This window comes from Podarcis filfolensis (assembly GCF_964270895.1).
Source record: "Podarcis filfolensis genome assembly, chromosome: 7".
Lineage (NCBI taxonomy): Eukaryota > Metazoa > Chordata > Lepidosauria > Squamata > Lacertidae > Podarcis > Podarcis filfolensis.
The window spans coordinates 76,642,406-76,669,754 of NC_139603.1; the positions used below are offsets into that span (position 1 = coordinate 76,642,406).

The following is a 27,349-nucleotide window of genomic DNA, read 5'->3' on the forward strand; positions in this document are numbered from 1 at the left end:
AACTGCGGGTCACGGGGCCTTGGCACGTAAGGGCCACACACCCACACCCGGTGCACTGGTGTCTGAATTTGTTATGGTTTGTGAACGCTTCTAAGTTAAGTAACTGCACAGCTCAGTGTCAGATTCTGCCCATCCCCTTAAAACTGGCCCTGCACCAGCATGACGTGTTACTGTGTACTATCTGACCAGCCTTAACTATTTCAGAAGCTAAAGCTTTTCAACAGCCCTGCTGTTTTCCAAATGGAGAGTGAAAGGGGTGCTCTGTTCACCGAGGGACTAGGATAGGCTACGCGCTGCAACGTCCAGCACAAGATGTACAAGACCTGCTTTCTTTGGAGGCTTGTTATACTTGGCATTGAAGAAGGGCTTTTTCATACCTACCTGCACATAATCCACGCTTCTCCCCAGTGCTTTGAACGCTGTGTACATCACTTCTCTTTTCCCGCCCCATTTTTGCATGATGCAGACACTTTTGTTGGACAGGACCAGCTGAGTGACGTGCTGCATGCTCTCCTTATGCGACTCTTCTGTCTCCTCCGGGCCTCTCTGGTGGAAGTTATTCCTCCAGACGTAAGTAGCAGACTTATCCCTGCCCATGATTTCGCTAAAAATGTCCATCATGTAAACGTCATCTTCAGAATTCCCATCGATGACCATAATCACCTTAATTCCAGGGTAGGTGAGCCTTTTCACGGAAAGTAAACATTTCCTTAAGTAGTTGGGGTCCTCCTGGTAGGCAGCAATGCAAAGGGCAACAGTTTTGTTCAGCTTGATTGGCGTCTCAAGAGACCGTTTCATTTTCCTGTGTTCGAGGAAGGCAAACAGGCTTTGGATGATGAGGTGCGATGCCAGAATGGCGCCGTAGAGTCCAAAGGAGAAGTAATAGTTGTCCGTTTGGATAAACTGGTAGCCAACAATGTAAGCAGCGGAGATCCCAAGCAGGAGGGACACCCCAAAGAGTGTGGTTCCAAGTATTCTCAAGATACATAGAAACCTCTCGCAATGCATCTGCAATGGATCAAGACAGGTCATTGTTACTTAAGCATAAAGAGATAAAAGGGATGATCAGGTTAGTTTAAGGCAGGGATAAGGAAACCTGTTGGGACGCAGGTGGCACTGTGGGTTAAACCACAGAGCCTAGGACTTGCCGATCAGAAGGTTGGCGGTTTGAATCCCCACGACGGGGTGAGCTCCCGTTGCTCGGTCCCTGCTCCTGCCAACCTAGCAGTTTGAAAGCACATCAAAGTGCAAGTAGATAAATAGGTACTGCTCTGGCGGGAAGGCAAACGGCGTTTCCGTGCGCTGCTCTGGTTCACCAGAAGCGGCTTAGTCATGCTGGCCACATGACCCGGAAGCTGTACACCGGCTCCCTCAGCCAATAAAGTGAGATGAGTGCCGCAACCCTAGAGTCGGCCACGACTGGACCTAATGGTCAGGGGTCCCTTTACCTTTAAGGAAACCTGTGGCACTTGTTGGACTCCAACTCCCTAGCTGATGTATTCAATAGTCAGGGATGATGGGAGATGGAGTAGCAGTGGACTGCATGGCAAGGCTACACCGCTTACCTGATCTTGCTCTGCCTGAGTTGCTGTTGCATTCTGGGGTACGGGGGCAGTGAGGCTGGTGCGGTGCAAACAGGCAGACGGGAGCACTAGGTAGGCTCCACCTGCACATTTGCACTGAACTCGCCACAACCTCTGCCCCTTCCCTTCTCCATCCTGGTATGCAGCATCGACTCAACCACAGGGAGGTCAGGTAGCCTCACCAACATCTGAAGGGCCACAAGTTCCCCACAGCTAGATAGAGGGAAACAGGTTTATGACACCTAAGACACAGCTATAAGCTGCAAGTTATAGCTTCCAGATTCTGATTGAGGGGGGACATATGTAATATTGAAAAAACAGGGAGCAATAATGGTAGAATCATTGCAAACAATCATGTGCAATCTGGTTATAGTTCTACTCAAACTACATAAAATGCTGGCGCGTATTTATCTATCTTGGATGCTGCATTAACAACAGAGCCAAATGAATCATGTTTTGAGCTTATAAAAAGCTACTTCTTCACCAGGAGAAATGTAGTTCAAAATTCCCAAAGCGTTTCTATAGAATATCTTGGAAAACGTTAGGTTTTGTCAATAAACTTTTGTACTTGCTACTTAGTCCTGTCTGATACCTGTTGATTGGATCTTGTGCTACAAGCCCAGGCAATAATCACCAGATAAACCATTGCTTTGTTATGGGCTCCATGGTGGGATGTGATTGTCTTCCATATGTTGGACAGTGGCAACTGGGTATTTGCAACTGTGTGTGCCAGGGGAACATAGCAGGTCTCAGGTCCCTGCACGTCTACTTAAAATGCCTTGCAAATAAGAGCAAAAGCAGAAAAAAATGCAAGTCACTGTCATTCACCCTTGATTCCCCCCATTTGATGTTCTGCTCCCCTACAAATGCAAGGGCTCTAAATGACCTGGGTTTATCTGGATCAGCACCACAGTGCCCCACATCACATTGTTTTCTTAGGTCAACGTGACCTGGTTCATGTAGGGTAGAACCAGAGGACAATTGAAAGCAGCTGCAGAGAAGACGCAAGCAAACTATATTTCTGGATGCAATTCTGCTTATCTCCTCTGAGACAGATGTGCATTAAGGGTCCTTTTTACGGCTGTATTTTATGTTGCACAGACTAAAATGCAAAACAAGAAAAACAAACTAGTGGATAATGCTCACTTAAGCAGGAAATTGCCAATTCCTACAAACTATGGTGTATCTTATCCCTCTCCCCATATGACTACACCTCTTATTTATGGATTCGAACCAGGATTGTCTACCTAGGAGATCCCTGAGCCCCTCAGGAATCAAGTTAGGAGATTGAACCAGAGACTGGCAGATCAAACATTTTGTCCAAGGAATAGAAATTGGCAGTGGCCGCAGTCTAAACCCATTCAGTGGCGCCACACTGCATGGCTCAGTTCCAAGGTGCTGTCCCTTTAAATTATCTTTCCCATTTGGGATGTAACTCCTGTAGTCTCTGGGAGCTCTCCCTGGTCCTGCAGTACCAAGATGTAACATAACCAGCTGCTTCTAACTACCTCTTGTAGTTCATAGAGAGTTAGACCAGCACTATTTGAAGCAATCAGGTCCACTGTTGCACAGATTGTACCATAAGAAAGCTCTTCCTAATGTTTAGTCTAATAAATCCCTTTGACTTGGGTACCACCCTCTGAGTTGACAGAAAACATATCTGATCATTTTATATGAGTTTTTTTTTAAAAAAAAAAGGCTTTCATATAGTCTTTTAATCATATCTTGCAACTCCTTCAGCCTCTCTCCATAAGACTAGATTTCCACTCCCTTTTCTGCATCATTGCCACTATCCTCAGGACACATTCCAGTTTACTGATATCAGTCTTAAACTGTGGTGCTCAGAACTGGACGTAGTACTCAAAGTGTAGTCCGACAAAAGTAGAATAGAGAGGTACTCAATACTTCTTGTGATATAGACACTATGCTCCCATTAAGGCTTCTTGTTAGATTTCTGACCTAGAACTGCTAAGTCCCAATGCATGTGTAATATAAAAGTGTTGTCCTTTTCATAGCCTTCCTAGTACCTATAAATTGCATGTACAAGGAATATACAGTGTAGCAGCTAACTAATGTGTGCAATTCCCTAGTTCAAAGCTCATCACAGCAATCAATTCACAAGGTGTTTCGTATGATCATCTGTTTTCTTGGTCTCAACGTTCCCTCCACAACATGGGGATAAAATTTGCCTGCTTTACAGGACTGTAAGAGGGAGAACTGAGAAAATGTGTGTTAAATGCTTCGTACATTTGAAATGCACCATACCTGTATTACGTTACACACCAGCAAAACAATATTTGAGATGAAACCCAGCCTTTCTTGGGTATGGAATTCCTATTGTTATGCTTTCATGCATTTTAAATATAAACTACCAAGAGTGACCCCATATTTTTTCAAGCCTAAACACACACACACAGTTTATAAGCTCCCTTTAAAAACAAATCCCTAGAGCAATCAATTTTCCAAGGTGACAAAACCATGAGCAAGAGTTCCAAAAATTCGTACACTTGTCAGTCGGCTGTTACAAGTGTCTTGGAAAAGTTGTACAATATCCTCCTGCTTCAAGTCTTAACTTGCTAGAGAAATCTTGAAGCGCAAAGTGACTTCATCAGCTGTGCTGTTCTTCCGTGTTGCTTATACTAATATTAGAAGGTCTTTTTTTAAAAAGAGAGAGAGAGAGAAAGGAGGTGTCAGACTATATATAGGCTGAGCCCTTTCAGAACTTGAAATAGAATCTGGCAACTTTTGGCATCCTTAGCTTGTCTGTCTCTGGAATCTCCGTAATGCTAAACTCCGCAAGTTATGCATGATCTAACAAGAATGCAAGACTTAACAAGTGAACAAGATGCGAAGGCACCACAGTAATAAGCAAAGTGTATATATTAAAACCTTTCCAGGAACAGAGAGACTTGCCGCTTAGCACTGTGCATCTTTACTCAGAAATTCATTGCACTATGCTCAGTGGGGCTTACTCCCAGGTCAGTATGCATAGCATTGTGTAAAGGTGGGAATAATTTCAACAGGACTTACCTCTGAGTAAAGATGCATAGATTTGCATTGCATGGGGGGCAGTATCTCAGAAAGTTCTGTTTCCACTCAGCCTAGACAAGTCTATTCAAAAGAGTTCAATGGAACGGTATCCCAGAAAACTGGCTATAGGTTTATATGGGCCTGGATCTGTGAGTGCGTCACAGCAGAGGGGTCAGCAGCAACTGGCATACTCCTCAGACCCCAGAGTTAGAAACTCAGATATATAAGCTAGGTACCAAATGGCTCCTTGAACCAGGGTTACAGTCACCAAAATAGAATGCCTAGTTGTCATTTTGGGGCCAGACTGCTCAGTATGACTTTTTGGTTCCTGAAATTCATTCTGATTGCACAGATAAAATGTAACGGATAGAATTCTACAGGATGCAGTATTTGTGTGTGAAAACAGTCAAGATCCAAGGATAAAAGCAGTGGGGAAGAGGAAAAGGAAGGTGGTAGTTAGGGGTGGGTAATCTGTCAATTTCAGGTTCTCTCGTCTTCTCATTTTTCCAATCATAAATTCAGTTTTCCAGATTTCCACAACAATTTGTCAATCTCCTATTTAAAAAAACCTTATGCAAATTTCTCCTACTATACAAATGTTCGTGTGCAATTTTACCCAATGCAATGCATTTCTGTATGCAATTTAAAGTAACATATGCCTCTTATGCAATCTTTGCCATAGTATATGAATTTTGTACTCATTACGTGAAGACTGGACAGCTAAATTGAAAAATTCAGAGAAGCGTGAATTCCAAAGGGTTGCTGTGTTTTGGTTCGCATTGTTTCAGAGTGCTAATTAGGCATGTTTGCCTTTAAATGTTAACTATATCAACTTTCTCCCCCATCCCTAGATAGGATAGACCCCCTCCTACAAACATTTTTATTTGGCATGTAACCTCAGATCTCATATATAGCCATCAAACACCAGACTTCAAACAATACAGGGAGGGAAAAGGTACCATATGTACCAGTTCAGTGGCACCCAGTGTTGTGTATAATTTTCCTTAGCTTTCAGCAAACATCAAATAAGGGGAAGAACTAGGAGCCCAGCCAAGTCACCATCATTCCTTCATTCAGATTAAGATTCTCCAGCAACTTCTCTGGCTACAATAACTTCCAATTATGATGTGATGCATGCAGTGGTACCGTCATGCCAGCCAAGCTGTGCAAGCAATATTGGAACAGCAATATTGCAAGCTGCATGCAATCTGAAAGGAGCAGCCCAGAATCCCCTGCAGTTTCAAAGAGGATACTGCAGAATGCTCTCCCCAGGGAGGTTGGGCCGGCGCCTTCATTATACACCTTTAGGTGCCAGACAAAAACATTTCTCTTTAACCAGGCCTTCGGCTGATTGACAGCCAAAGCCCTTTAAAAATGTGTTTTGGAAGGGGGGTTTATTGGCGCTTTTTTATTATGTATTTTGTGTTTTTATATTGTGACTTTATGTTGTGAATCACCCTGAGACATGCAGATATAGGGCAGTATACAAATAAAATAAGTAGTCGTACCTTGGAAGCGGAACGGAATCCATTCCGGAAGTCCGTTCGACTTCCAAAACGTTCAGAAACCAAAGCGCAGCTTCTGAATGGCTGCTAATCGGAAGCCCCGTCGGACGTTCGGCTTCCAAAAATAGTTGGCAAACCAGAATAGTCACTTCCAGGTTTGTGGCGTTCGGGAGCCAAAATGTTCGAGAACTAAGTTGTTTGAAAACCAAGGTACGACTGTTCAGGTCTTCAACTCCATGGATGGTATTCAACTTAAGTTTTACTCAAGAAATTAATGAACATGACTAAGCTAGGTCCATTACTTTCAATGGGTCTACTGCAAGTAAAGAAATGACTTGAGTTTCGTGCACAGCTTGGCTGGCCATGTGTTTGATCACACAGCCAGTGGTGGTTGGTGCCCACTAGACTGAGGGAGCAAAGGGCAAGGAGACCATCAGTAGGTGGAATCAGAGCCAACTAATTCCCCTTCCTTCTCACAGCTGTGTACTACAAGGGCATCAACACTAAAAGCAGTATGAGCTTGCTGGATCAGGCCAATGGCCCATCTAGTCCATCATTCTATTTTCACAGTGGCTGAATAGTTGCTTGTGGGAAACCATCAAGTGGGATTTGTGCACAAGAGCTCTTTGCCCTCCTGTAGTTTCCAGCAACTGGTCTTCAGAAGCGTTGCTGCCTTCAGCTGTGGAAGCAGAGAATAGCCATCATGGCTAATAGCCATGAATAGGCTTCTCCTGAAGGAATTTGTCTAATGTGTTTTTAAAGCAGTCACTGCCTCCTGTGGGAGTTCCACAATTTAACTATGCACTGCCTAGGACCCTCGTACCTACGGGACCGCCTCTCCTGATAAGTCCCATGGAGGACCTTACGGTCTTCAAATAAAAGCATCTTGGAGATCCCGGGCTACAGGGAGGTTAGGCTGGCCTCGACCAGAGCCAGGGCTTTTTCGGCTGTGGCCCCAATCTGGTGGAATGCTCTGTCACAAGAGACTAGGGCCCTGCGGGACTTGACATCTTTCTGCAGGGCCTGCAAGACAGAGCTATTCCACCAAGCCTTTGGCCAAGGCACAATCTGACCCCCTCCTTTGGTAATCCTCATAGAACTCCAGCCCAATGGTTGCCATTAATTTGACTCCGAATTGTTTTTAGAATGTATTTCGATTAATCGATTGTGATTTTATGTAAACTGTATTATTTTTACTGTTGTTAGCCGCTCTGAGCCTGGCTTTGGCTGGGAAGCGTGGGATATAAATAAAATTTTATTATTATTATTATTTTGTCTGTCCCAAATCTTCCAATACTTGAGACTAAGGAGGAGGCTGAAAGTCAGTGTCACCCTCTGGACTGGTTACAAGTAAGAAGTCAAGCAAGAAGGACTGGTGGATAATGGAGGAGCCCTAATGGAGAATTTCAATGAATTCTGAAGGGCACATGTAATGTGAATAATCTTACGCGTTTTATCAGAACGAGAGTTCCACCAAGTTCAGTGGGACTTCCTCTCTTCAGAGAGATGCGGGTGGCACTGTGGTCTAAACCACTGAGCCTCTTGGGCTTGCCGACCGGAAGGTCAGCAGTTCGAATCCGTGTGACGGGGTGACCTCTGTCTATTGCTCTGTCCCAGCTTCTGCCAACTTAGCAGTTCGAAAGCACGCCAGTGCAAGTAGATAAATAGGTACTGCTGCGACGGGAAGGTAAACAGCATTTCAGTGTGCTCTGGTTTCCGTCACAGTGTCCCATTGCACCAGAAGCGGTTTAGTCATGCTGGCTGCATGATCTGGAAAGCTGTCTGTGGACAAACGCCGGCTCCCTTAGCCATGAGTGCCACAACCCCATAGTCGCCTTAGACTGGACTTAACCGTCCAGAGGTCCTTTACCTTTACCTCTCTAATGCAGAGTTTAGGGTTGCTGCCTTAGCTAGGAAAACATTTATGTGTCACATGGTTAGACTTTTTCAACTGAAATGTATTCCTAAACCTAAGACTCTGGCAGTATAACCAGACCCAGACCCATATTTCTGCCCCTTTCCCCATTATTCACATTTTCCTTACATTCACCATTTTCTGTGTGCATGCTGATAATATTCAGCACACCATCTGTTGGCCACATCTGATTTGGAACTACACCCTCTGACATCATTATATGCTTGAGGACCATCCCTTTGAAAGGCTGGGAAAAAAGATTTTCTACTTAACTATAGCCATACAACACTCATCAACTGTTTACATTTCTGTCTTACAGGGCTTTATGGCATGGGGGAGGCGAGGATGGGGGCTACACCCTTTTATAACTTAGAAAAGGACGTATACAATCACTTCTAGCAGATCACAAGGACAGGAGTTAAAGAGAAAGGAACCCTTTTTAGAGATTTTAAAGTTAAGAGTGGGGGAGGTTTAAAGAAGGCAGTAAGCTTTCATGTACAGCTTCAGAGAGAGAAAGCTTATTCCAGATTCTGTAATGGAGACGCATTCTTAAAAGATCTAAACCCTTGGTCTGGCAGGATCTACAGAGTCACACCCTAAAATGTGTCGCCAGCTGTTTGAAGTTTCAAGGCTGTTCTGTTTCTTACACGTCTGTGTCCATCACTTGGTTTCTCAGTGCCAGATGACTGAGCAGCTGGACGTGTGAACTGGCTCCATTGAAAACCATTATGCAGTGGCATAGCAAGGTCAGGTGGTACCCGGTGTGGAAAATTTCTTTGGACTCTAGTTGAAATCTGGTTGGACTCCCAAGAGACTGCCATCTACTCACAACATAAAAAGACTGGCTGTGATCTACCCATTATCATTGCAAGGAGTTGTTGAGCTTTCTTTAGGGGAGGGTTGGCCAAAGTTGTTGAGCTTTCTGTGGTTCCAGGGTTTGGGTCCTGAGTTGAGGGACCTTTTGCTTCTTGTCAGGAGGTTGACTCCTGACAAGACAGAAGTACTGTTTTGGGGGGACAGGAGGCGGGCAGGTGTGGAGGACTACCTGGTCTTGAATGAGGTAACTGTGTCCCTGAAGGACCAGTCATTTTGGACTCACAGCTGTCCATGGAGGCGCAGGTTAATTCTGTGTCCAGGGCAGCTGCTTACCTGCTCCATCTGGTATGCAGACTGAGACCCTACCTGCCCACGGACTGCCTCGCCAGAGTGGTGCATGCTCTGGTTATCTCCCACTTGGACTACTGCAATGCGCTCTATGTGGGACTACCTTTGAAGGTGACCCAGAAACTACAACTAATCCAGAATGCGGCAGCTAGACTGGTGACTGGGAGTGGCTGCTGAGACCGCATAACACCGGTCTTGAAAGACCTACATTGGCTCCCAGTACGTTTCCGAGCACAATTCAAAGTGTTGGTGCTAACCTTTAAAGCCCTAAATGGCCTCGGTCCAGTATATCTGAAGGAGCGTCTCCACCTCCATCATTCTACCCGGACACTGAGGTCCAGCGCCGAGGGCCTTCTGGCCGTTCCCTCACTGTGAGAAGCCAAGTTACAGGGAACCAGGCAGAAGGCTTTGTCGGTAGTGGCGCCCGCCCTGTAGAATGCCCTCCCACTAGATGTCAAAGAGAACAATAACTACCAAACTTATAGAAGACATCTGAAGGCAGCCCTGTTTAGGGAAGCTCTTAATGTTTGATGTATTACTGTATTTTAATATTTGGTTAGAAGCTGCCCAGAGTGGCTGGGGCAGCCCAGCCAGATGGGCGGGGTATAAATTATTATTATTATTGCTTCTCTCCTTCCCTCCACCCTCAACTTCTTTGCTCCCCTGCCTCCTTCCTGTTCTCTCCCTCCATGCCTCCGCCAGCAGCCAGGGAGTGTGAGGCTGTCAAAACAAGGAGGGAAGGCTGCTAGAGTAGGGGTAGGCAGGAGTCGTGGGCAGACGGTGCGCCAAATGTCACCCCCCTCAGAGTTGACACCCAGTGCACACCACCCCCACCTTGCTCCACCCCTGCCATTATGCATTGGATAAAGGGGTGATGGACAATCTGTCTTGTGATGTTCTGTATCTGTGGTGATTCATTGACACACTGCTTGATGCTGCAACCATCTACAAAAACCAGAATCACCAACCACCCCCAACCAAACTCAATCCATTAAGAATTTGGGCATATTGAAACAACTACTTGACTAAGAAGACCGTGACTACGTTAGGATCATAGAATTGTGGAGTTGGATGGGACCCCAGGGGTCATTTAGCCAAACACCCTGCAATGCAGGAATCACAGCTATCAGAACCCAATTCAACCAGTCCTGTGCATCATCATCCAAGTCATCCTGTAAGATCCTAGAGCAGTTTGCAGCATAATCAGACAAAATAAAACATCACAGAACAAGAGCCCCCAAAGGCTCCTAACCAAACACATGACAATCCTTAGCAGATTCTGTATAAGCAGCAGACAAAATAAGAGCTACCAGAAAGCATCATAAGGAGGTTCCAGATCAACAGAGAAGCCACAGGGAGAGGAAGGTGAAGCCTGAAGTCCTCTCCTGATATGCCCTGCGGAGGTCCTTAAAGTCCACAAATGACAACATTTTGGAGGTCCCAAGTCGCAAGGTGGTTACATTGGTGTCAACTAGGGCCAGGGCCTTTTCAGTACTGGCCCCGACTTGGTGGAACGTTCTATCACAAGAGACTAGGGCCCTGCAGGACTTGACATCTTTCTGCAGGGCCTGCAAGACAGAGCTGTTCCTCCTGGCCTTTGGTTTGGACTCAGTCTGACCCTCATGTTTCCCTCTCCTTATGGTCTTGATTTATTGGCTACTTTTAAAATGAGGCTGTATTTTAAATTGCATTTTAACCTGTATTTTAATTTTTTCCCCTCTTTTTCTTTTTCCCTTATTATGTTTTTACTGTGATTTTATTGGTGTTAGCTGCTCTGAGCCTGGCTCTGGCCGGGAAAGGCGGGGTATAAATAAAATTTATTATTGTTATTACCTGAAAATAAACCCAGTTGAACTCAATAGACCATAGCTGGGGAACTTGTGGCCCTCCAACCTCCATCAGTGACAACCACCACAGCCAAAGGGCAGGGATGTTGGGAACTGCAATCTAACAACATCTGTCCACAGGTCCCTGCACAATAGGGTTTGCTCAGAAATGGCTTGTGAGGTTGGGCAGAGCTGCTGCACCAGCTTCCCAGAGGGTGGGCCCCTGGAGCAGAGGGAGACTTTGGCCTTTCAAATTTCAGTGGCACCCTGGGCAAGGCCAAAATTGGGTGTGTCCCACTTCACACCTTCCATTATGCACATGCACTACGTCATAGTTGCAGCAACCCCCTTGGCTCAGTGCCCAGTGTGGGGACACCGGTTGTGCTGCCCTAAATCCACATCTGACTGGGGTTTCCCAGGATGGAGAGGTGCTCTGCCAGTGCGTTTGCACCATGCCAACATCCCCACAGCCTTCCCCCCTCCCGGTTAGCAACAGTGACTCTCTGCTGGAAATCTAGCATAGCAGCTATGCTCAACTTGGTGACATGTATGCCAGGGGTGGCCCATCCTGTTTTGCCACCCGAGGCAAAATGGAAAGGTGCCACCCCCCGCCACTGCCCCCCTCTGGCCTTCCTTGCCAGGGTTGTGTGGCAATGGCTTCTGGAGAGAGATCAAGATCTTACAGAGCTCTCACAAGATATCACAGCACTCTCGCAAGATCTCCCCAGAAGCTGCCACTGTGGCTTCTCCTCACTGTGATACATATGGATAAGCACTACTGGTGGAGAAGCAGGGGGCATGCAAAATCTGTGTAAGTTAAAAGAGTTATTAGCTTGAGCCAAATGGTCATGTGAAAAAAGGCCCTGGGTGTAGCTGATTAAGCCCATAGTTTCAAATGAATCAAAACAACCTGACAGATGTAATTTGGGCTGCCTTGAACTCAGTGGGAGATTTGCCACATACTTAAAAGCACAGCAAAAATCTGTGGGAAATTCTTTGACTTCGGTAGCTTGATATGAGAGTTTAGCCAAAGACTGTAGACTTTGCAGCAATGTGACAATTAAGAGATCCCTGCTGCTTGCGGTAGCTTTACAGTTAAGCATCCTGTAGGACTTAAAGTAATCTCTGTATCTCACTCATTCTTTCTCTCTTGTTCTCCCTCCCTCCTTCCCTCATAGCTGTCAACCTTTCCTTTTTTGCGGGACGGGAAATTCCCTTATTCCAGTGCCGTTTCCCGCTGCTATCCCGGATTGTTAGATATCCCGTAGACTGTCCCCGGGACAGGTGAGGTTGCTGATCCCTTATTTTCGAATCTGAAAGTTGGCACCTATGCCCTCCCTCCCCACGCACCCCCAACCTGGCACACAGAATTCATTTATACAAAATACATGTTGAAAGCATGATGCCTGGATAGCTCAGCTGGTAAGACTGTGGCGCTGATAATGCCAAGGCTGCAGGTTCAATTCCCTTCCAACTCTAAAAAAAATTATACGATTCGTTTTTCTGCATTTAATTTCATTCCAACCAAATGGAAGGTGTTCAGAAGGACATAGGAACTGGCTTGTGGGGAGTAGGCAAGATGAGGTGCCCACCTCAGGCAGCAGATGCTGGGGGCGGGGTAGGCCTCCACTGGAGACAAACCCCCAGCCTCTTCTCCCTTTGTAATTATCTACACTGACTGGCAGCGGCCCTCCAAGATTTCAGACCATTACTTTGGAGATGCTGAGGTTTGAACCCGGGTCTTGTGGTGTAGTGGTTAAGAGCAGTAGTCTCGTAATCTGGTGAACCGGGGTTCGCGTCTCCGCTCCTCCACATGCGGCTGCTGGGTGACCTTGGGCTAGTCACACTTCTCTGAAGTCTCTCAGCCACACTCACCTCACAGAGTGTTTGTTGTGAGGGAGGAAGGGAAAAGGAGATTATTGGCCACTTTGAGACTCCTTAGGGTAGTGATAAAGTGGGATATCAAATCCAAACTCCTCTTCTTCTTCTTCTACTACTAGCTACCTTCATGGGCTGAGGTGACCACTCTCTCACCTATACCTGGAGATGCTGGGGACCTTCCACATGCAAAAGCTCTGTCACTTGCCACAATGCAATCCATCAGCACACAAGCTAAATTGATACCCCCAAGCATTTTCCTGATCTGTCCCACTATTAAGACTGAAATCTTGAGTTGCTTTGCCCAGAATCCTGAACACAGCTGAAGCCAACGGGTTTCCAGCAATGTAGCCTTGGGCAGGACTGCAGTCATAGCGAAACACGGACATTTGATACAGGCCTTTGAAACTGGGGCCTTTGCTATCTGATGCCCAGGATCTGATAGTTAAAAATCGGGACCGGATTGTGGCAGCCAATCCTGCTGCTGCGGCTGCTGCTTGGCACCGTTCCAGTCACCAATCTGCTCGTTACAAATTTGATAAGCCTGCAAAAGGAAAGACTTGGTGGCTGGAACAATTCCAAATAGCCAGGAAATCCCACTTGAGGTCAAAGACAGCCACAACTGGAGAATTCCTCGCTCACTCGTCTAGCCAATACAGGCTGTAACCCCCCAAACAAACTGGAAACCTAAGGACTCTAGTTCCGGTTCAGGTTCAAATAATGACTGTCAAACAATGGCTCAGGTTCTGCTCCGTTCCAGTTCAAGGGGGAAATAATAATAATAATAATTACTAAAGGCTTGGTTTTTTTGCTTTTTTCGGTTCTAATTTCAAATTGAGGAGCTTTCAGAAGTGATCTCAAAATGACTGCAAGCTGGCCAGGGGTTGGGGAACAAGTGGCAAAGCCCTGGAACAGATACGGGAGATTGGCACTTGCTAGAAAAGGAATATCAGGTTGACACCTGTTACTCTCAACCCACTTAGACAATGAGCTGGAATGGACCACAGTCCGCAAATGCCTCTCCTATAGTACTGGATTCCCTGCATTGCCCGGGCTTTGACTAGATGAATACACGAAGGACTAAATGATTTTATGTAAATGAGTAAAGTTTCAAGACCAGGAACAGCATAAATACGTCACATGACTTAAACCACTGAGTCTCTTGGGCTTGCTGATTGGAAGGTCAGGAATTCGAATCCATGTGATGGGCTGAGCTCCTGTTGCTCTGTCCCAACTGCTGCCAACCTAGCAGTCCGAAAGCACACCAGTGCAAGTAGATAAATAGGTACCACTGTGGCAGGAAGGTAGATGGTGTTTCTGTGTACTCTGGTTTCCACCACGGTGTTCCATTGTCCCAGAAGTGGTTTAGTCATGCTGGCCACATGACCCGGAAAGCTGTCTGTGGACAAACACCGGTTCCCTCGGCCATGAGAGCCACAACCCCATAGTCTCCTTTGACTGGATTTAATCACCCAGGGGTCCTTTACCTTTACCGATTATCTTTATTCTTCTACCCAATTATATGCTTCTCCACCTCATCCTAAAGTTCTCCCTCACATGACTTGATTTATTCTCCTCTCAGACTGCCTCTTTTCCAGGAACAGCCCCCTCAAATTCAAGACATGATTCTCTGTTGTGCCAGGAACCAGTCAGATGAACCAGAGATCTGCTGCATCCTTCAGCTTCTGAAAAGCTGTAGAAGGAGTTTCAGAGGGTGGTCATCTCTACATTCACACTTACTGTATTTACATTCGAACCGTACGCAGGCACCTGTAAATTATAACATTAGCCGATTGCTACATTAGCCGATTGGCACCCCCATTTCTGGGAAGCTGGCTGAGACTTAATTTTGGCAGCAGCAGAAGCAAATCCATCTTTGAAGTACAAATGATTCCCAGCGTTCATTCATTATGAACATAAAATAGCTGTCAGCATTCTTTCCCCTTCCAGTTTTAAGAGCCAATGGAAGGGGAAACTGAACAGTTATGTTACATCTGTACGGCTTTACTGCTCTGCGGCCCAGTTGCCTTAGTCTCCCGCTCATTTATCATTTCCAGATTTTTTACATGTCATTGATCTTCGCTGCAGGGATCAGACAGAGCCGACGTCAGGTCTCTGTTTTAAGTGCAAATTAAAGAACAGGAGAGAGCCCAGCTTTCAATAATGAAAAAAGAAATAATAATAAAAAAATCAGGCCATTATAAACATGAAACCAGCTGTACATTCTCAGAGACCCCAATATGGGGTCTCAGAGTAGCATTGAATTAAAAGGCATGGGGCCCTATTCTGAACTGTCAGTTTGCCTACGCCATTGCTCTCAAGTCTTACACCTTTTAGCTGAAGGCATGCTTCGTTAAGGGACGCGGGTGGCGCTGTGGTCTAAACCACATAGCCTAGGGCCACATAGCCATAGGTCAGTGGTTCGAATCTCCGCGATGGGGTGAGCTCCCGTTGCTCGGTCCCTGCTCCTGCCAACCTAGCAGTTCGAAAGCACATCAAGTGCAAGTAGATAAATAGGTACCACTCTGGTGGAAAGGTAAACGGCATTTCCATGTGCTGCTCTGGTTCGCCAGAAGCAGCTTAGTCATGCTGCCCATAGGACCCGGAAGCTGTACACTGGCTCCCTCGGCCAGTAAAGTGAGATGAGCACCGCAACCCCAGAGTTGTCCGCGACTGGACCTAACTGTCAGGGGTCCCTTTACCTTTACCTATGCTTCGTTAAAATGAAGGTCTCTCCCCACTTCCAAAGAGTGCAGATAGTCAAAATAAGGGTTCTAACTAATCTGGATTAGTGATTGGGAGTATAAAACTGGCACCCAAGGATGCCAACTTGGAATAAAATATTGGAGGGGCCCAGGTAAGTTCTGGCCCGCATAATCAAGTCAGTAGACATGGCACAAACACACCATTTGAATGGCAATTCTGATCAACTTTAGGTGTGCGTGCCCCCCCCCCAATATTTTATTGAGGGTGCCAAAGGGACCTTGGCCCCTAAGAGTTGGCTCCAAGTTGGCATCCCAGTGGTAATGACTCCAGGTGACTTAAGGAAAAAAGAGAGCAATACAGTGGTACCTCGGGTTACAGGCGCTTCAGGTTACAGACTCTGCTAACCCAGAAATAGTGCTTCAGTTAAGAGCTTTGCTTCAGGATGAGAACAGAAATTGTGTGGCGTCAGCAGGAGGCCCCATTAGCTAAAGTGGTACCTCAGGTTAAGAACAGTTTCAGGTTAAGAACAGAGCTCCAGAACGAATTAAGTTCTTAACCCGAGGTACGACTGTATTTTTGTGGCAGAAGAGAGGAGGATGGGGGCTTGTTCTGCAGTGTTGGTCCCCACGCCACTTTATAAAGGGGGTGTTTTAATTGTGAAACAGACAAGCCCCCCCCTTGCTAGTTGGATGGGGTAGGAATACTACCACACAAGGGACATCTTTGAGAGAAAATGAAAAGGCCAAGGAGCAAGGCCCACCCAAATACAGAGTGGAGTCCCTAAGGTGGTTGGATGGAGTCTTGTAGGTTTCCTTCTGGCAAATCCAGCAGCCCAGCTGGTGCCAAACGTATTGCTCTGCTTTCCTTTGAACCACATCACTGAGGCTGGGTGGGTGTCTTTGTCATCTGGAGGCACAGAGTTGATGCTATGACCTGAGAGACCAAGGTATCAATCCCCACTCAGGCATGAAGTCCACTGGGTGACCTTGAGTCAGTCACAGTCTCTCAGCCTGATCTACCTCGAAGGGTTGTTGCAAGGATAAAGTGGGAGGTGGAGCAGAGTTTCGAGCTCATGGGAGGAAAAGAGAGGTATTAAATTGGAGAAATGAATAAATGCCAAGGTGGGTTGGCACTAGAAAGCAGGATCGCCAACCAGGACTGACTGCACACCTCTGCACCCAGTGGGACAATACAGTCATACCTCAGGTTACAGACGCTTCAGGTTGCGTTTTTTGGGGGGGTTACGGACCCGCCGAAACCCGGAAGTACCGGAACCGGTTACTTCCGGGTTTCGGCGGTCGCGCATGCGCAGAAGCGCTAACATCACGCTTTGTGCATGCGCAGAAGCGCCAAATCGCAACCTGCGTGTGTGCAGATGTGCCGCTGTGGGTTGCGAACGTGCATCCCGCATGGATCTTGTTTGCAACCCAAGCATCCACTGTAATGTCATCCTGTTTCAGGCTGCATTGTATTTTGATTTCTGGAGAAAAAGAAAGAAAGAAAGAAAGAAAGAAAGAAAGAAAGAAAGAAAGAAAGAAAGAAAGAAAGAAAGAAAGATGGTGCAAAGTATCATTTGAAGGATGGCAATGAGGAAAGTATGGGGATGCCAACATTTTGGGAAGGAATGTTGACTTCTTAGTAATAAATGAGGGGGAGGGATGGATACTATACTGAGAAAAAGGAAGGCTTTTGTGAGGCTGGAAGTACCCAGTGACTCACATAACTAAGCATGTGAATATCCTCCATTGAACAATATTGTGCTGGAAGTGAAAGTGTTGGGTGTTTGGTAAGTGAGAATAATACTTTGCATTCATATTGTGCAATCCTATGCATGCACATAAACTGCACTTTATCCAAAGCTGTTTATTCCCATGTAAGTGTGCATAGGATTGCATATGCGGGTGTTCAAAGCACATCCTATTTATTATCCCAGCAGTTGCTAGCGGGCTCAGTAAGGGAGGGCAAGTGCTAATGTTGCCATATTGCTGGGGTGAGTGGTGGCCAAAAAGAACAAAGAGGTGGATCAGACCCAAAGCCCTGGTGGATCAGACCCAAACCCCGTTCTTGTCTAGCATCCTGCTCTTAAAATAGCCAAGTATGCCCAGACATAGTAAGGCCACAAGCAGGACACAAGAGTGCCCACTCACCCAACTTGTGATTTCCAGCAACTCACATTCAGCGGTTTACTGCCTCCTGCACTTAAAAGTAATGCATAGCCAACAGGACTAGTAGCCATTGACTAATCCGTAATAAAACCAGGCAAGAGGTGAGGATTTGCCTTAAGGCCACCTAGTTAGCCTGTCCTGTGACCAAAGCGAGGTTTTATCTGGCAATCTTTCAAACCATTCTCCATGCTAGATCATGCAGTAGCTATTTTGCACATTCCTGTCACAGAGTGATGTGTGCATGTACACGAGCCCTGCATGAAAAGACATACTAAGAAATAGTCTCTGCAGTACTGGACTGGCTAAAGGTGAACCTAACCCCCTATATAATTAGCAAAATAAACAAACACCTCTGGCAACTAGTTATGCAGAGGTGGCTAAATGTACACATTGCAGAATCGCAAACTGTGTGAATGGCTGGAACGTTAACAAATATTAATACAACTTTGCCCCATGAACAGTGGTCTACAGGAGAGACCTGCAACACATTGCATTATGCGCCTGCTCAGGATTCTAGCTACTCTGTTTACATTCCTCCCCCCTACAAGTTTTCTGTTCAATGCCTCTCAAGTTAGCCAGCATTCTGAGCACATTTGTGTACAGACAGTATACAGTGTGTTATGTACTGAGTTGAATAGGATCCAAAATGCAGCAGTCTGATTGGTCCTAGAACAATAGGACCCAGAATGCAGCAGTCTGATTGGTCCACAGGAGCCACCCAATCCAGCTCCAGGCGGAAGTGAATCCGCAACCTGATTGGCCTACAGGAGAACCCCAGAATTAGCCAATCACATGGGGCCCATTGTGTAAATAATGTATATAAAGCAGACATTCTGGGGGAACTTCCATTCCTCCTCACCACTATGAGCTGAATAAAGAGCATGAAATCCACTCTTGACTCAGAGTATATTTCACAGTGGTACCTCGGGTTACAGACGCTTCAGGTTAGAGACTACGCTAACCCAGATATAATACTTCGGGTTAAGAACTTTGCTTCAGGATGAGAACAGAAATCGTGCGGCGGTGCAGCAGCAGCGGGAGTCCCCATTAGCTAACGTGGCGCCTCAGGTTAAGAACAGTTTCAGGTTAAGAATGGACCTCCAGAACAAATTAAGTTCTTAACCTGAGGTACCAATGTACCTTCAAAGCACCTTCAAGGCACATTCTTTCCCTCAAAGAATTCTGGGCACTGTAGTTTGTTCAGGTTTGTGAGGAGTGTAACGTGAGCAGCAAACGACATTGCCCAGAATTCTTGGAGGTAAAGAAATTGTTTCAAATATGCGTTAGAAGGTATAGCGTGCATATACTCTTAGTCCTCATCATTGAGCTGTTTCTGGAGTTTCCCCTTTCTATAGATTTGTCATACTTCTGCAAACCTTGGGGTTTCCTCAAGCCTGCTGATATGTTCATGTCACATGATCATGTCACACAGGACAAATGCAACTAAGGGTAAAGGCACCACTGGTTTCTCCTGCTGTAAAAATATGCTGGAGAACATGAATCTCAGCCCTAAAGGTAAAGGTAAAGGGACCCTTGACCATTAGGTCCAGTCGTGACCGCCTCTGGGGTTGCGGCGTTTATCTCGCATTATTAGCCGAGGGATCCAGCGTACAGCTTCCAGGTCATGTGGCCAGCATGACTAAGTCGCTTCTGGCGAACCAAAGCAGCACATGGAAACGCTGTTTGCCTTCCCACTGGAGTGGTACCTATTTATCTACTTGCACTTTGACGTGCTTTTGAACTGCTAGGTTGGCAGGAGCAGGGACCGAGCAACGGGAGCTCACCCTGTCGCAGGGATTCGAACCGCCGACCTTCTGATCAGCAACTCCTAGGCTCTGTGGTTTAACCCACAGCGCCATCCGCGTCCCTTGTTCTTCTTAATTATGGGTTTATTTACCATCCCAGCACACAGGTCTTGATACAGCGCAAAGCAAAAGGAGCACTGTTATCTTTGGATTAATCAGCAGCAATTATATTTTGAACCATCAGAAGCTAAACTAGCCTCAAGTTTCAGTTCTCTAATCACTTAACTGGATTTTGCAGCAGAGCGAGACTCATCTATTTCAGTGGAACAGGCTTCCCAGGGATAGCTTGTGCCTGTGCAGATTTCCTCAGAAGAAAGTCCCACTGAATTCAAGGAGGCTCATTCCTTTGCATGCCTGTGTTGGACTGCAGCCTCCGCTGGCTTGCAAATTGATGCATCTCATTTCAGTGGGTTGGAAGAGAACTGAAAAGGCCAAGTCTCAAGTTTCAAAGCTGTCTCATTGTCCTGTTCCCTGTGCAGACTGCTGGGTGGTGGTAGCTGATAGCTGATAGCTATTACTTAAAGATGTGTGGAAACTAGAAACCACTGGGGATAATATATGTGGCTTGTCAGTTACACACTATTTCAAAGAGCATTCGGTGCCGAGCCAATGAGGTCCAGTCGGCCTTCAAGGCTGGAGACTAATCTACTTATGGATTTGTTGTGGCCTTGAGAAAGTTATTTCTCTCTAATACCCTGATCCTAAGCATCTTTGCTCAGCATTATCCCATTGATTTGAATGAAGCTTACTTCCAGTATGTGTGCTCGGGTCCTTGGTTTCTTCAAAGGATCAGAGCACACGTGCTGGATGTAACCACCAAGGACTTTTGATACAGCCAATTATTTGTTTCCATTGTTCTGTGCTACCAACCGCAATGCCTTTGCTTTGTTGGTCAATCTGGGGCAAGAGGAAGGAATGCAATTACAGTCATACCTCATGTTATGTTTGCTTCAGGTTGAGCATTTTTAGGTTGCGTCCCGCGGTGACCCGAAGTACCGGAAAGGGTTACTTCCAGGTTTTGCTGCTCGTGCATGCGCAGACGTGCAAAATGACGTCACACACAGAAGCGGCGAATCGCAACCTGTGCAGACGTGGGTTGCATTCTGCTCATGTTGCGAACGGGCCTCCAGAACGGATCCCGTTCGCAACCAGAGGTACCACTGTATTGTGTGCATGGAAGGAGGGTGTGGCGATCACACAGGGTCCCCAGACGTTTCACCATCTATTGATCCCTGTGCCACCACTTTATTTCTCGCTGCCACCACCCAGGCCCTACCTGGGACAATACTAAGTCTAGTCAGGGTTAAATTGGAACAAATTTTTGTTATTTATTGCAGTGTAACAAGCGTGTGGTTTCATAAACAGTATCAGTCAATTACGTTCATGGGGTGCCTATCCAGACCTATAACTTTCTCTACCTGCTCTCACTCACTAAACCACCTCTCAGATATTTGCTTGTCTTCCTAGCCCCCAACTGTTCTTGACTCAGCCTATTTCGCTACAATAACTCAACCTACCCACAAACTCTATCCCAATTCACTCCCACTCCAACCAACCACCCAACTCCCAACGAACTTCTCCCTTTGCCCTTCCCAGAACTGGTTTTATAGTCCCTCTGACTCCACCCCCCTGGGTCCTGACTGGGCAACCTGTTTAACTATTTCACCCCCAGCACTCTCTCATATGTTAACATCACAGAGGGTCCCTTCCCATCACCTCAAACCCTGAGTTCTGTTTATACAAACAAAGCCCACAAATCTAGGGTGGGGCATCTGTGACCTTCCAGATGTTGAACTCCCATCATTGGGGGCAGACCCTAGGGGCCAAGGCAGTTTTGGCCCCAACCCCAATGTATTTTTTGAGGGGGCGGGGCCAGGCCTCTTCAATTTCCAGAGGGCACTTGGCTCCACCCTCTCGCTCCCTGAGACTTAGGTCAGGCCCCTCAACCATCAGGAAAAGCTGGCACCTTTGACACCCATCATCTCTGACCACTGGGCATGCTGGCTAACAATACTGAGAACTAGAATCCAACAACATATGAAGGGCCACAGATTCCCCACATCTGTTTTAAATGGTTAAAATCTGAAACAATCCTTTTATTTGGGAGTGAGGTCACTCTTCCCCGCCCCTGGTTATTTTCCTTTTGTACATGAAACACGTTTACTAAAATGGTAAGACAATCCTTATACTTCTGTTGGCGAACCTAACTGCCTTCTAACCCAGGTAAAACGTTATTAGCTGCAGCCTGCATCTATGGAAATAGGTTTTGTACTTGGGTGACTCCTTTTCATCTCTGTTTCCTTTGATTTTATTGTACACAGCCTTGTGTATTGTATACAGTGGTACCCACGTTTGCAACCGTTTTGGATTACAACCACGTCAAACCCAGAAGTGCGTGTCCCTTTCTTAAAATTACAACCCATTTTTTAAAAATTACAACCCCCCCTTTTTTTGAGGCCCCATTGGCGAAAGCGCGCCTTGGGTTACAACCTGTTTTGGTTTACAACCGGATGTCCAAAACGGATTATGGTTGTAAACCAAGGCACCACTGTACTAGGAAAAGTGAACACATGGACTCATATTGAAGTCTAAGGAAATAAATGCAGTTTGTAAGGCAGGGGCTAGAGAAAGGCAAGCCTAAGCATGTTTACAGAGCTCCGTGGGACTCGCTCCCTAGTATGAAGTCACCATCTGAAGCACTCAATCACCTGCTTTAAATCTCCCTCCCAACGCCCAAAATCAATGGGATAAAAAAAAATGCTTAACCTTCAAGGCCCATGTTTCTAGAGCAGTTATATGGTATAATAACCCATCAGATCTCAGAGGGTGTGGCAAGAGAGCATGGCAAGCATGAAGGGAAGATTCAAGGGCAATCAAAGAAACAGTTAAACATTTCAGTGCAGTATAATATCAAAATAAGTTTTTAATTTATCTTTTCAAAATAAGAGCAAGAACACCAAGGGATGTTGAGGAAAGTATCATCCTTATGGTTGCCATATTTCAAAAAGTAAAAACCAGGACAACCCAAAGTTGTTGAGCTTTCTTTAGGAAGGAGAAACACAAAAACCTGCACTGTCTTTTGTAAATTCCCCCCGTCAATTCAAGAAAAACCAGACGTCAATTCCGCCTATGAAATCCCAGATGTATGGCAGCCCTAATCATCCTATAATACTTAACGTACATATGTAAGAGACTCATTTATAGTTATAATTTGGGGACGTATCCTTACGCAAATGTTGATTTAATACCTTTATACTTGATTTTATACTTTCTGGATGTTCTATTTTGTAAATTAAGTACTTCTAGGAGTCCCCGTCCCCCACAACGTATTTCTTTTCTGTTTTCCAATCCATTTCCACATCTGCTGTGGCTCAAATTTTTATTCTGAAATAATAATAAGGGGGGGTGGGGAGTTTGAGCTCCGTGGGAGAACAGAAGATCCCAGGTTCCATCCCTCGACTCTCTAGGCAGGGCTGGGAAGTCGAAAGGAGCTCCTTATGCCAAGAATCCCCTTGAAACGTCTCCTTTTTCTCTTCCCTCTCAGAGGCGCCAGCTGTAGAAAAAATCCCCACTTCCCTCGTGCTTGTCTCACGGATCGGCCGGGGGAACCCCTTCCAGATTGCCGGAGCCAATCAGGAGAGGGTGCGGCGCCGCGTCATAAAGGAGGAGGCGGACCTTCCCACACAGTGACCTCATCGTCGGCATTCCCTGCATCTCGGGTCTTGCCTGCTGCCACGTGGGTTCCCAGCCTGCAATAAAAGTCTGCCTGGCTTTTTGCTGAGCGACCTCGCTCTTCTTTTTTTTGCTCGCTCTGCAAAAAGGGAAGGCGGGGATTAGGAAGCGGCCGGGGCCCCAGACGCCTCTCCCCGGCTTTGCAAGGGGGCGCGGGGCTTCAGGCAGGCCGGGGCTTGTTTTCATGCGCTGGGGGGCGAATGCTGCACACGTGTGGGTCGCCTCTCTGGACTCTGGCCCATAACCACGGTCTCTTCTCCCCGCCTCCCCATAATTGAACCGCTCCAGCTGCGCCCTGTCGAAGCCTTTTGCAACCAGACACTTTTGCATTGGGTCTTTTGCAAAAGGACCCTGCTTTTAAACTCGCTGCGCCTTCCCACGAGGGAAGAAAGGCTGCTGAATCCGGAGCAATAAAAAGGGGGGAAAGCAGTGGGAACGAAACAATGAGGTGGCTTCCATCCAGGGCATGGAGATAGGCATCTTGGAGCCCGGCAGGCGGTTGCCAAGCCGGGGCCAGCACAGCCTCCTCCAAGCTTGGCTCCCTTTGTCCTGCCCCACGGATGGGGGGAGAGCGGATCGGTCCCTGCCTGCACGCGCGCGGCTCCGGAGCCGATGCCACGTCCTTTCTTTCCTTCGCCTGCCGGCGCGCCCCATCCTCCAAGGCAGAGGATCTCAACCCTGCCCACTCGGAAAAAAACAAAACAAAACCCTCGCCCCGATCCACGGCCACACGCCGCACTTAACCCTCCTAAGGTGGCAAAGCATTGAGCCTTGCAAGGCTTGGAGGCGAGGAGTTGCATTGCTCCTCTCTCCGGTAAAACGGCAGCGATCCTACACATAGACAACCTGGGGGTAAGGAGCTTTGAAGCCAGCGAGGCTTAAGGCCGGAGTAAAGAGGCACTGGCAGATCTTGAGGGTGGGGTGGAGGAGTCAGGGTGGGTACCTTTCTCTGCTTCCCTCCCCCTCCACGAAGCATTTCGAAACGTCTTGCAAAAAGGGTTCACCAAACCAGACACACCCCTTTCCTAACACCGAGCAGACAGATGTTTCTTCCATAGAGGAGAGGGGGACGGCTCTCCAGATGTTGCTGGACTCCCAACTCCCAGCAGCTCTGGCCATGGTCGCTGGCGGGGGGGGGGTCAATAGCCAGATGTTCCTCACTACCACCGCAGCATCTGGCTATTCAGATTGCATTTGAACACGGCTCCTTAGTTTCACAGCCTTTGCCTTGACAGATCTGTAGCTCCCATCAATGCGGCTTTTAGAAAAAGAAAAACGAAAGAAGCCAAGAGCGCACCCCAGCTACCCTCCCATCTTGTGGCAGCGCGTTCCGTAGGTGGAAGCGTTACGGAGCAGCTCTTTTCTCGCGCCAGTCAAATTTATTGGCCGATTCTGGCTCGGTTTGTAGGTTGTTGAGACATCCTCTCCCCCCAGTCCTTAAAAAATAAATAAATAAATCACTGGGAATCTGACACCCACACCCCTCCCCCTCTCGCCTTCTGCTCCTTCCCCGGTTCCTTCTCCACTCTCTTCCACCCGTTTGAAACCGGGAAGGGAGGGGAGGGCGTGGCAAAGTCACGTTTCATGTTTTTACAAGTGTCTAAATAGCTACAGTGTATGCCGTCCAAAAAGAGAGAGAAGGGGAAAGCAGACCCGCCTCCCGGGATACGACTCCCTCCTTTGATATTTTGGAACCAGACCAATGTCTCCAAATTTCCCAAGAATCTTTTATAGCTTACATAGGTGTGTTCATACGTGTGATTATATATTTCTTGCAAGCCGAGAGGGAAAAACTATTCCTTCACTTAGGCGTACAAGACACGCCCCCCCACTAGTTACTTGCGAGTAGACTTGCTGATTTCCCTCCATCGATTTTATGGATGTTCCCACAATTATCACGGAAATGAGAGAAGAGACCAAACCCTAGGAAGACCTAGATGCATTTACTCCTGCACAAGCCCCTTCCAATGGGGTTTACTCGCGAGTAAGTTCTCTTCTGCCGCAAAACCCTGGCGCTCGATCCTCGATCTTTAATGCATTTGCAGAACTCGGAGGAGTCGGGGTTGGTAAACGATTTATAGACCAGGATAAAGAAAACGGGCAAGATCCGGCCAAAGGTGAACACCTCCCAGTACCATTTTCCCCCGGTTGAAGAGAAGCGCACCCCCCAAAAAAACCTAACCCTGCTTAGGCCCAAACGGGCTTTACTCCCAAGTAAGTACGTGCAGGATTGCAGCCTTAAAACGCGGTCGACCTTGGCAGGATCGTGTCCTGAGCCCTGAAGACGCGCCCAAGGTAGCCTAGGTGTTAAATTTAGCCTCCCCTAAACAGGATGCAGTAAGGAGATGCACACCATTATCTGAAAGAAGCTTCAGGTGATCAACTGCAATGGCAATTAAATTAGGCTGTTCCTCGGGGCAGAGACCTGCGTTCCCATCGGTTTAAAAGGCACAAGCGCGCAAAGAGTTCCCTCGATGGCGCTCCACAAATTTCTCTGTCCCCCTCCTCGGAAGCAATCTCCGCCTCTTATTTAAATATAAATCACCCCTAAATCACCCCCCACCCGATTTCTTGCAAGAAACCTAAACAGAAATAAAATCGCCAATTTGTATATAAAAAAAGCAACCCTCACTCACCTTGCAGTTCTTCTCTGCTCATCCAAGATCTACAAAGAGGCCGTCGGCGCGGTGCGGAGACCTGGAAGCCGCCCTCTCCCCCCAGATTGAGGTAATAGATCAACTCACGCTTTCGGGGGGGTGTTTGGAGGGACTGGATCCCAACGGCCTGCAAACCATGGGGAAGAAAACAGGGAGCAGAAGGGGGATCTTTTCTCCCCCACCTGGATCCCAGTTCCCTAAAAAAATTCAAGTTTCTGGCCTTTTTTTTTCAAATTTCCTTGCCCCTTCCTTATTTTTCCCCTCAAAGCTGGCTTCCAGAGAGATGGAGACGGTGGGCTTGTTCCTGGCGGTGGAGAGTCCAGGCGCCCGCCGCAGAAGTTGCTAAGAAAAGTTGAAGGCGGCGCAGCATCAACAGGCAAAAGAGGGAAGGAGGGGAAAAAAGTCTCACTCTCTCTCTTTGGTCCGGGCTGAATGGAACTTCTATCTCAGGCTCGGCGGCGGCGGCGCAGCAGCAGCAGCAAGCAGCCTCAGCAGTTGGAAGTAGCGGGTGGATAATATTTTCCAGACGTCTCTTGCCTCTTTCTCTCTCTCTCCCGTCTTCTTTTTCCTGCCTCCCCTTGGCTGCTGAGATTCTGCCTGCTCCAAGTTAAGGGGGTCTCTCTCTCTTTCTCCTTTTTTTTTTTAAACCAGTGAAGGCTTGGAGGTTGTTTTAATAGGGTGGAAAGGTGGGGGGGGGGAGAGGAGGAGGAAGGAGGGAGAGAGGGAGGGAACTCCTGTAAGTTGGAGGGGGGGAGAGAGCGAGAGAGAAGAGGGAGAGAACTGCCCATTCAACAGGACCAGTTTAAACTCGAGTGAATTCAATTAAATTAATTGCAAACAGAAATTGCAAAAAGAGAGAGAAATACAATACACATGTGTTACTACCACCTGATTTCCTCTTCGTGTTAGAAGGGGTGGGGAGAGGGGATTTGGGCTTTTGAAATCCCTCCATTCCGCCACTCATTTCACCTCCCGGAATCATATTGTATGTTTTGGGTAGTAAATGATTTCTGGTGCACATTGCATTTAAAAAAAATATATTTTAAAAAATCCAGGTTTCATATTTTTCCCCCTCCTTCTCTTCTAAGGAAGCGGGCTGGAGGGATTGCTTCTCTGATGATTTCTTAATTCATTGGAATTGCTTTACACAAGCTGGCTTTGCTTCCTTGATCCAGCCCAGCTTTGCGAGATAATAAGGGATATGGTTGGAAGGGACTCCAGGCGATTGGAAAGGAGAAATAAACCCATTCACGGTCCCTCGGCCAACGAGTTTGGCTTTGGAGAGCAAGCCTGGAAGAAGGGGGAGGGGACGACAACGACGAAACAGTCTTTGAAATCATCTTTGCATCAGAAGCTCTGGTCCCAATCCAGCCAGGAAGATCC

At 47.0% G+C, this 27,349-nt stretch overlaps 1 protein-coding gene across 1 annotated transcript in view; it reads right to left on the reverse strand.

Moving 5' to 3' along the window:
• The window catches only part of HAS2 (hyaluronan synthase 2), a 42,592-nt gene extending 16,017 nt beyond the window's left edge, over positions 1 to 26,575 (reverse strand). The window contains exons 1-2 of the mRNA XM_083622101.1: positions 25,946 to 26,575; positions 382 to 1,008 (exon numbers count right to left, since the gene is read on the reverse strand). Coding sequence (XP_083478227.1) covers positions 382 to 1,008 — 627 coding nt within the window. The 5' untranslated portion in view covers positions 25,946 to 26,575. The remainder of the gene's footprint in view (positions 1 to 381; positions 1,009 to 25,945) is intronic.
• Between the last annotated feature and the right edge of the window lie 774 nt (positions 26,576 to 27,349).